Below are 11,452 nucleotides of genomic sequence, written 5' to 3' on the forward strand. Positions count from 1 at the left end.
TTAATAAAATATAGTCAAAGGTACAAAGTGTGTTCTTAAAATTTCGATTATGATTACGGTATCCCTCTTCACAATTCGAATTTTGAGAACATAGCAAATAAAACATTATGCGTCATGTCCCATACGCTTCGGGTATAGGATCGATTGCAAATGCTTTAATGTTTGACCATTCTAAAATTTTCCAAATGACGAGCGCATTTAGAGGGAAAAGGGACTAGAATTGGTTTTGACTAAAATAATTAAACAACTATCAAAGGACAATCCAAGTTCGACGAAGATTGGTCGCTTGTGAGTAGTTGGGAGTATAGTATTGGAAAATATGGAAATGTTTCCATATTGGATGGACCATATCGACATCATTATGAATAGATAAGATTCTATTAAGAATGAGTTGTCATATGGAACATATGGAAGTGTGTCCATATTGGGAATTGAATATTGAGAAATCTATGACTGGATTAGAAACTTCTATGCAAAAGGATGTTCAAAGAAAGTACTTTGAGTGAGAGACATCACATCTATGGAATTGTCTTGTAACAATCTCCGATAGAAGACTTTGTAATATCATTGGCAATAGTCTTTGTGACTTTGGTGCAGTGACATTACAAAAGAGATCATTGCATAAAATGTTAGAATCTAGCATATTTTATAAGTAGCAAGAATTTAATATTCTTTAACTTATGAAAAACGGATTTGGAGTTGTGAAATGAGAAGGATTGGAAATGTGTTCAATGTGATCTATTTCACAAAGTAAGAACCATAGGTAAACATTGTGTGCATGCTAGGAGCATGAGACAAGTGTTGGAATTCAAGTAAGAAGTTGATTACCCGAAACGACAAATAATGAGTAATCGATATGGTGATAAATAAAAGGAGTTTTATTTATACTCAAAGGTTTGAGGCCATATGGGATTAGTATTATTCTTGTGTTTCACATTTGCATGTTTTGACTTCCAGAATAATTGAGAATAATCGAATTATTCAAACGGGCCACAGTCGTTCATATGTTGGAAGTAGATATGAATGAAGACTGTCGTGAATTGGTGTGTGGATTGTCTAAAAGAGTATTAGACATAAGCAAATGTTTGCTGCAACGTTCATGAGTGCTTATGAATGTGATTTGAGCATTGGATTAGACCCACGCTCACTTGGATCACTCCATGAATTGTATCACGAGTGATTGGTGAGACGATAACATCTTATATTCTTGAAACCGAGATGTGTGAGTTGTATCTTGCGAATCGGTTGCACATTGATAATATGTAAACGCACCAGTAACTTGGTGTTATAAAACATATTGTTGTGTGTGATTCGGTGCGTGAGTACAAGCAAGCATTGTATCAAAGTTTATCCGTTCCTTTTATCCAAAGTAGGATAAAAGCGATATCTTTGGGCCCCTCGATGGTTTAGTGATGACAAACGTAAATGCTCGGCCGGGCTAGGGCTAATTTGATTTGTTCAATTAGTCAGTCGTCATAAATCGGGAATCGAGATATAGTACAAAGAGAATGATTTGAAATCATATCTCATATGATATCTAGAATGGAGGAATATATGATCCCTTATCTAAGGACACGCGTATTTGATATGATCAGAGTTGACAGCGGCTTTGGAAAGCTACGATTGCAGATCGGGATCCGAAGTCATACGCAGAATAGTTATTAGACTTATCCAAGTGGGAGACTGTTGGATTAATGTCTAAGTCCATAACTATTTTGGTATGTACTTGACCCGATGGTGCATGGTCCTTTTGGGTTGCCTTCACCAAAGCAACTTGATTGGAGAAATGAATAAAGAGAGAGAGGATAATATGATTTATTAATATGTTATAAGAATAATATATTAAAGGAGAAATCATATTTGTTTAATTAATATTGGTCAATAATTAATTGAGAATTAATTTTGTGATCAAGTGTAATTAATTAAACTAGAGGGGCTGAATTGTAATTATGTGATAGTTACAAAATAAGGTAAGAATTATCTTATAAGTATGGTGAACGAATTTAAGGTTGGAAAGCCTTAGAATTCGAGTATGATAAGGATTCATGGATTATCTTATTGGTTGCTTAATGGATAATCAACTAGATAAGGATAATGACTGAAACCCTATCTCTACACCTATATAAACAACCCCAAGGTCATGAATTCGGGTATCCCTTCCCAAGAAGTCCAAAACACGAATTCTAACCTCCCTCCTCTCTCTATATACCTTCTCCACTTGCTTATGGTGTTTGTGAGCCATTAGAGGAGTGACACTTGTGACTCTTTGCTTTCCAAGGTCAATTCAAGGAGGAATTGGATTGTTATTGCTATATAACAATCAAGGTATGTTATTAAACCTATTTACATGTGAATTCTGATTTCCATATGCTAGAATTAGGGTTTATAGTCTTGGATTCAAAGTATGTACAATAGAGAAACCTAGATCCGAGCTTTAGGGTTTGTATGAGCACATAGGATGTCTTATGACCAAAACCCATCATGTTTATCATATGGTGTATTTTGGGTGAAACACACTAAGCTTCATGCTTACCCAGTTGTTTATGGTTTCAGGTATTATTAGTGATTGCGGGAAGGCGAAGGCAGGATTGCACACACTCATTAGCAACATTTAAGATTCCGCATTTTCTATGATACTCTGATTTTTAATAAATGTAATTTGGAATAAGTGATTTTCTTAAATAATGGATTAATAAATTGGAAAGTTTTACCTTAATAAAAATGAAAAATTTTGGTTGTGAGAATGGGACGTTACATAATTAAAGCCTAAAACTCATACCTGAATCCAAGTGTTACATATTCATCATAACAAAGTACCCAAAATATACAAACTACGAATAATTAATAATAAACATCAAAAGTTTGTAAAATTCTAAGAATAAGTAAGGGTATATATGAAAAATGTGATCAAATTAAACATGAATTATTCTTTCCCTCGTCATTCTAAAAATATGTCAAATGACATTCATAATAAAAGACTTCAAAACCATTTAGAAATTCTATCAACATCCTTCAAATGTGTTTCTTGCATCTATCATTTCCCTCAGTCATTTTAATATGATTCTCCTTATGAACCTTTCTACATTCTTTTGATTCTTCAATTATTATTATCTTGAGGTTATTTATGGTATGGGTACAAAAGTTTGTAGTATACATGTAACATAATTTTATAGGCTTTTTATTATGCAAAAAACCTTCTCTCCCTAAGTCAATATTCCACTAACCCTTGTTGCAATAAACAAGTTCAATGCTATAGTAAGTAATTTCAGAAAAATACTTCATAAATTAGAACAAATAGAATAACAACTTATCAAAGCCTATGATAGAGAATGATTTAGAATTTGCTTGATCCAGAACATGCCCCCAAATCTAATTATGCCAAACTCGGTCTTATAGCAAGATGAAAAGAAAAATATAAAAAAAACACCTCAAAATTAAATTGAAATCATGCATCCTGATACTATAATGATAATCCTGGAGGTGAAATTATACCATTGTTTATTCATCTTAATAAAATATAGACCAATCAATCTCAAAATCTATCACATGTACTAGGATATTAATCATAAGCATAACTTGTATACTAATCATAATCATAACCAAAATAATAATCGGTCAACCTCAACATTTATTATCCATAACCAAAATACAAATCATAATCATAACCTAATTAGAATCAAAATCCAGAATGAGACAAGGTATTGATCATAAAACTTAATTAAAGAGGACAAAACAAATTAAATAGTTTAGTTCTATGTTTATGATATATGACTATTTACCTTTTGTATGAAAACTAGAATTTGAATCCAATTTATACATCATTGAGAGATGAAACAAAGCTTGATGCCTTTTTTATTTATGTGCCTCGAGAATGGTAGAAATTGATAACTTGATTCAAGAATGATATATTTAGAGACAAAATGCATGTGCGAATTAAAATCATAATCGAAACCACAAGGACGAAAATCAGAACGACATTGAGCAATAGGATTTTTAGGGTTCTTCAATCAAGTTCTGAAATCGATTCTTCAACCAGAATCAAATGAATCCCAAAGTTGAAAAAAGAACGAGAGGAACCACTAGGTTGAAAGAAAACATGATCGCGATTTAAAATTGATTTGTTAATCGAGATGGCAGACAATGAAAAATGAGGGTTTTTAGTGTTCATCAGGGGATATGGTTTTCTGCATGCAAAGGACGGAGAAAGCGTATGAATCGAGATTTCAGATCAGTTAAAAAGCAAAGTTACACTATTGTCCCCTTACGTTCTTAATTAATCCCAAACTTTCATGTGTTTACAAAAAAGTCACCGCCATCATCATCATTTAATTTCATTCAATCTCAACCTTAAATTTAGTTAGATGAACCATTCAGATCTTGTCCCCTTGTCTCACACGAACCTTTGCATATATATATATATATATATATATATATATATATATATATATATATTATCATACAATGAAGGTTAGTAATGCATTGTTCGTTAGGGTATCATCTTTAAGTTTGGAGTTTTTAATCGCAGACACTATAAAGTTTCTATCATCTGGATCATCTTTAAAATCATCATAAAGTATTAAGCCCCTGTTAAGAATCTATCTCAAAAACATTATAAGGATTATCATCATCCTTTTTGTATCTTCCATTTCATAAATTATTCTATGTGTAGGTGAATCGAACAATAAAATTAATTTACAACAATTGCAAGTGTGTACGAGTGCATGTTTTTAGTAGCAGACGAACATAACGATAGTGTGGAGCGACAAACATACATGGATAAAAGGGATGGCGAACGTTCTGTAACTTAGTGATTGATGTCCAATAGTAATGTGTAAACAATGATACGAAGAAGTTCCTCGTATGAGAGATAATGAGGGTGAAGGGGTGTTACACAATAAAGTTAGGGAAATGAGTTTTTAGATGGGGCTATGTGTGAAAGAGAGAAAATTAAGAAAAAAAATATAAAGTTGTGGGTCTATTATATATTTAATAATAGTAAAATATTAAAAAAAATGATAATAAATTACAAAAAGATACAATAGTCTAGGGATGAGCAAAAGGACCGAACTGGCCGGAACCAGCCCGAACCGGACCGGACCAGGGAACCGGCTTCGGCCAAAATCAAGAACCGAACCGGCCCGACGGTTCTACCGGTTCCCGGTTCCTACCGGTTCTTGTCGTGTCTTCAAATGTTGGAACCGCTCCTTGAAAAATAGCATCATACGGTTCCGGTTTTTGCCGGTTCTACCGGTTCCCGGTTCCAAAAATCTACAAAAATAACGTCCCGGTCCCGACCCGACCTGTTCCGTCGATTTCCGGTTCTGGTGCCGGTTCCGATTCCGGCTGGTTCCCCGGTCCATATGCTCATCCCTACAATAGTCTTTCTAGTTTTGAACCAAATAGACAAATACACAACTAAATTACACAAAAGTTAAAAAAGAAAGACCAAACCTTCTAAAATTTAGATCATTAACTAGAGAAAATAAAAAACCACATTGACCATTTTTGTAACTTTTTTAGTTATTTAATTTTTCTTTTTTTATTTAAAGTTTTGGCCAACTTTCCATTTTATTTTTTCACGTTCTATTTTCTAATGATCATTTCAAAATTTGAATTTTTGTGACGGGAGCGCATGGCAAAATGGTCATTTCAAAAGTCGTAGGGACCCGATTTCTCCGATAGATAAAGGAGATCGCGATAACAGAAACCCCTACTCACCAGTCAGAGAGAAGAAAATTGACGAGCGAGAAGCGGAGACTACATCTTGTCAATTCACATTCAATCGACACTATGGTAAGCAGACTTTCTTTATCTTCTCCCTATTTTTCGTCAGTCGTTCTCCGTTTCAGTGCTGCTTTTCGAGATTTCGTTTTGCATCATGCGATGCTTACCAGCATAATATAGGTTAGGGCTTTATGTAGTCGGAAGGTTTTCTCCGATTTGAGAGTCTGTAAACCATGAACCCATTGATATGAATTCCAAACATATCGTGAAGTTTATTAAGTTCACGTGATCCTGCTATATGTGCATCTGATTGTAGAGCGGAGATATAGGGCTGTCCATCTCTGGAAATTAGTATTTGTGAGTTTGGAATTCGAGATCCTGCATGTGGATCTTGAGATCCGTTAGTTCAAAGTTTGAACCGATTTAACTCCGTCTGTGATTCCAAGCCATGTATTTGGAGTTCCCGAATACTCCATAAGAGGCGATTTAGTATGCGATGTTTTAGCCTTACAGAGGGAAAAAAACTTTGGTTAAGACCACATTTCGGTATACTTGATACCCAACCCTTCGAAAAGGAAACTTTTGATTTCTTATGTCAAATGACTTAAACTTTCAAATTCGTACTTTTTTTTGTCCCCACTGATGGTACTTAAGTAACTTAGAAGTTAGAACGCCCGTGAAGAAAATCCAGTGACAAATTATATCAGATTTTCTTTTTATAAGTTTTAAACATTGTGTAGATTTCAAATTGCGTGTATGTGCTTTCATCTCTGTAATAGATCATGTCTCGTAGTTTCAGTTTTAATCATTTACTCGGTTGAAAACTCTTGAATTGTTTTTGTTAGCAGGATGGGCAAGATTCAGGAGATACTAAGCAGAGCACTGCAGACATGACACAATTTGTAAGTTTGTTGAATCTATTGCTTCTACTATACTTTATATGCTTATGTTTTTAGTGTCATATTTATCTGCAATCAACAATTAAATGCTTGTGCTTACACTGGGGCTTGGTTATTTGATATATCTTTTTACTTTGGGTCTATTTTTTGTATATATCCTTCTATAGCATGGATGTTCTTCAATGTTTGTAGAAGACTGATTTTGCTATAAAGCATTACAAAATTTGAATCTAGAGTTGCATTGTGCACAAGAGTCCTGTTTTTTTATGTGTGGTTAGGTATATTTGTAGGTCTTGACATAAATATGATTTCATTTATATGAATCAACAAATCATCAAATAAATGAATCAATGTATTAATCTGATTCATAAAACTCTTTTTGAGTGGGGTCGGTTAAAATTAAATTTAAAATATTGTTTTACAATTTCAAATATCAACCTCTACACCTACCATCCTTCCTGCTTTTTCTCTTTTAAATACCCCCTTCTTGCCTTCTCTTTTTTATAGTCTGTTTGCTTTTTTTTTTCTTTACTTTTTCTAAAAATCAATCCAATGTAACATTACCAACATTTTTGAAATGGGAAGTACATTTTATGATGATAAAATTTTAACATATGTGTTTTTGTGACAATCTTTTTTTTAATATGCAAGTACTTTTCTAACAAAAACATAAAAAAATGATTGGTTTGTTTTATGAACTAGACACTTTTGGCTTTGTGAAGTTAAACAGTTAAGGGTAGATATGCTTTCAAAAAATATATTGCTCTAATATATTGTCACGTCTTAGAATAATAGATAAAGAAAAAAAATTATGTTATCGAAAGAAAAAGTTAAAAGAAAATGGACTGATTATTTATTTATCATGTGTATTTTTACAGGTTCAAACCCTTCTTCAGCAGATGGTAAGATACTAGGATGTCTCCATTTTTATTTTTGTGTTTGGGAAGATTTATATATTGTAACTTATCAGAAATATTGTCTGTGTGTTAACAGCAAAGCAGATTTCAGACCATGTCCGACTCAATTGTTACAAAAAATATCCTTTTTTTTTTGCTTAAAATGAAGTAATATCATAAAAATTAGAAATGGATCTTTTTATCTGAAAATTTTCCTTAATGAGATGAGAATGCACTTGATGAGATGGGAGAACGCATAAATGAGCTGGAACAGAGCATCAACGACCTTAGAACAGAGATGGGGGCAGAAGGAGGAGGCTCTCCCTCACCATCACCATTGTCTACATCTAAGAAGCCTGATGCCAAACCAGAAGAACCTTCTTCTGCTGAATAAGTGAATCAAGAAAGACACAACACAATCTTATGTTTTGATCTTAATATCTGTATTTGTTTGATGATATTTTACTCATTTTATGCTCAATGTTTGTCTCTACTGGTTCTTATGCTTTTTTTTTTTCTACTTAACAATTAATTTCGTTCTATACTGTTTAAGATATACATACCAATTGCCATACCATGCTTTTGGAAAAAGAAAAATCGACTTCATCTTTTACGCATTCTCTCACTCACTCAACTTGTCTAGGGCTATTTTCTATGATTCATGTCAAAACCGACTTCATATTTTACACTGTTTTAACTTTTTGGTTAAAAAAACAGCTGTAGATAAGTATTAATATTATAATTTTTAATGATACCAATAGTCTGTGAAATTGAATTCATGCCAAGGTAACGTAGGGATCTTGTGGAGGTGGATGGTTCATGTGGAGGAGACATTTTGTGTGGAGTAGGAAGGCTTTAACAAGTGTCGGTGACATTTTTTTTTTGGAAAGAATAGGGTTTGCGTTGTATTGTAGATTCAAAATAACCGACAAGGGATTCTTGCTTCGTCTATTTATTTATTTTTCTTTTTATCGTATCTTTTTTACATGCCTAGTGTATGGAATTTTATAAGCTTTTAAATAGGTGTTGATTGGGCATATTTTGTTGGATATGAGTTGTAAATGAATTATTAAAACTCTTTAAGCGACTACACTTCTATGATCTGTACTTTTATGCATGCCTATTCATTTTGGTCAAATAAAGTACGTCCTAAATACGATTATTATTCAGAAAATAATTAAAATAGTACTTTTCCTCAACTTTTTTGGGCAAATAGTTAAGTAAATGAAAAAAAATAACCGTAATAGTTAAGTGAAAATCAAAGATCAACTTTAGTTCCAAACAGGATAAGTAAATAACAGCATTAATAATATGCAATCTGCACTATCTCAATACCCAAGTTCCCCTAGAGAAGTCCAATATCATTGATTTGATGGTTAAACACTTGAGTGTGAAAGAGCGTATTCTAAACACAACTAATGGAGAGGATGTAATAAAGAACGTAATCCAAACAAACATTTCCCAATTCCTCATTATAGGATAGGTATTCATGAGCACCACACAAAGGGTAGATACCCCACTTGTGCATAGTGAAGATTATCTAGAAATAGCTCATTGTCATCATACATCATATAACCAATCTAGTATGGATATAATGGATTTACAAGGGCACCCATCCTACAAAGTATGCAAATGTTTTATTCCCGTATAATTTTCATCATAAAACACCACAACACATAAAACATCATTTCATCATAAAACATCATTTTCGTCATACATTAATATTTCTTTTTAACGAAAACCTTTTTAAAAAACTTATCAATATTTCATCATAAATAATCCTTATTAACAACATTTCAACTCTTAAGGAAATCTTTTTTTTCTTTCCGAAACCACTTTGTATAAAATACACAATTAGTACTTATAGAAAAGCATATAACATGTAGAGGCACATAAATATATTTAAAACAACTTATAGTATATTTGCAAATAATAACATGTGAAAACTTTAGAATAGAAAATCATAGTAAGGGACATATGCTCCCGATAAATTCACCTTAGTCCAAAGCTTAGCAAACACTTTACTCTGCGAACACTTGCACTACTCTTTTTCTAAACTCTATGCTTCCCAATCATCACCTATATAATACCAATGTAGGTTACTACAATGACCAAAATACCCCTAGGGTTCATAAAAATCCTAAACTCTCAAAATGTTCATTTTTAGCCTTAATATGATTTATGGAAGTGAAATCAGACCAAATGAATAAGCCAAACTCTAAGAATTGATAAAGTGTAAAATGAAGTCAGAGGACTTTATGTGTCATGTTCACTTAGGAACGGGTTGTGTTCTACGTTATGTGTCACATCCATTTTGAGAACGCATCATGTTCTACAAAATGATTTTCCATTTTTAGTTTTCTTTCTCATTTAGCCATCATACTTTGCATATTTGCTTGGGGTCTCTTAGAGTAATATCTTATACAACTTCTATGGGTATTAAACATGTTTATAAGATGTTTAGATACCAAAAAACTTAACTTAATCCATTAAGTTCTTCACAATAATCCTATATCCCTATTGTTCATCAAACTTTACTTATGGAGCTAAGAGCTCAAAATGTACATAAGCTTACTAATGAACTATATAACAATACTAAAACCCTTTATACTACATTTGGATCATAAAATATGCATTTTAGTTCTCTATAATTTAATCCAAATGTTTGTAGTCTCATAACCTAACTATGTAACCACTATTCCAGTTCTATAGGGTGCATCAGGATAATCAGGGTTGGAAATGTTATGATTGGTCTGTTATTCAATGAGGTTTTGGTATGGTAACATTTCAACGTAGGCGGTCTGTCGGGGGAGTCAGACTATTATAGGTTTCAGATCTCGGAAGGCAGAAGTGGTTTTGCGGGAGCTTAAGGTTTGTTTTTCTTCGGGATGGGAGTTCCAGTTAAGGGTTCAGTTGTCATGAGAATTGAGAAGGTTGTCTCATGCACAAAATCTTCAGTTTCGTTCCTCAGATTGTTTATTGTATTATGGGTGTTAGTAAGGAGCGATTTCGAGGGCGAAATCTAATTTAAGTGGGGGAGAGTTGTAACACTCGGTTTTAGATTTTCTCCGTTGATCGGTGCTGCGGCCCAATCATCAGTTGTCATGAGGCTTAGGGCCTTGGGAAAGGAAGGATTTCGCCCAATTCGGATGTGGGTATCATAATATATCCAAGTGTCTGATTGTGTCTTTGGAGGCCAAGGGTATAATCGTAATTAGATATCTCGATCTTTTATGGTTTTTGGGTTTTGTCAAGAGGTTTTAAGGTCTTGTTGTGTTGTTAGGAGCGTAGGGCTTCTCGCAATCTTTTCATGGATATAAGGTTCGTCGAAAATGGACCTAGGATGAGGGAGTTATGGCATTTTGAAGTTATTGACAGTTTTGGCCCCTAATGGGAAACATTTGGCAAATTAGTCCCATGCATGCAAAGTGGCATGCGCGTGAGTACGCCCAACGTAAGTTGGGGTACGCCCATCGTAGTTATGGAAAATGGACGCATGTAGTCTTTGAGTACGAGGTGTACGCGAGGTGTACTCCCTTCAGCCATGAAACCCTAAATTAAGACCATTAACCCTATTTAAACCTCATTTCTTTCATGAGCCTCATCTTGTATCCATCCCTCAGCCTCCTAAACCCTAAAAGACGACCTTTAGCCATATCTTGGAGCATTTAAGTTATTGTGAAGGATTTTTGAGAATTTTTGTATACTTTGAAGAGCTTGGAGCTTGTTGAAGAATCACCACCTGGAAAGGCGCTTGTAGATCCATATGTTTTCCATCTTTTACAGTCCATTGGAGTTAAAAAGCTTTGATCTTGTCTTCTTATTTCATAGATCTACTTTGGTTTGGTTTTTGGCCATTTTAGTCCCTTTTCTTGGTCTTGGTGAGCTAAGGTTGTTTTAGGAGCTCAATCTAGTAGATCTGGACATTGTAAG

General features: G+C 33.7%; 1 protein-coding gene across 2 annotated transcripts; it reads left to right on the plus strand.

Moving 5' to 3' along the window:
- Positions 1–5,641: 5,641 nt before the first annotated feature.
- On the plus strand, positions 5,642–8,012 carry LOC145069498 (uncharacterized). 2 transcript variants are annotated; one of them, XM_079016429.1, is made up of 5 exons: positions 5,642–5,793; positions 6,573–6,626; positions 7,502–7,525; positions 7,617–7,659; positions 7,756–8,012. In XM_079016429.1, the coding sequence occupies exons 1-5, from the start codon at positions 5,791–5,793 to the stop codon at positions 7,911–7,913; spliced, it is 282 nt and encodes a 93-aa protein (XP_078872555.1). In that variant the 5' UTR covers positions 5,642–5,790; the 3' UTR covers positions 7,914–8,012. The 2 variants fall into 2 exon arrangements, with proteins under 2 accessions (XP_078872555.1, XP_078872554.1); XM_079016428.1 differs by having other exon boundaries at positions 5,649–5,793; positions 6,570–6,626.
- The last annotated feature ends 3,440 nt before the right edge of the window (positions 8,013–11,452 follow it).

The sequence above is a fragment of the Lactuca serriola genome, chromosome 8 (assembly GCF_051521515.1).
Source record: "Lactuca serriola cultivar US96UC23 chromosome 8, Lser_US96UC23_V15, whole genome shotgun sequence".
Lineage (NCBI taxonomy): Eukaryota > Viridiplantae > Streptophyta > Magnoliopsida > Asterales > Asteraceae > Lactuca > Lactuca serriola.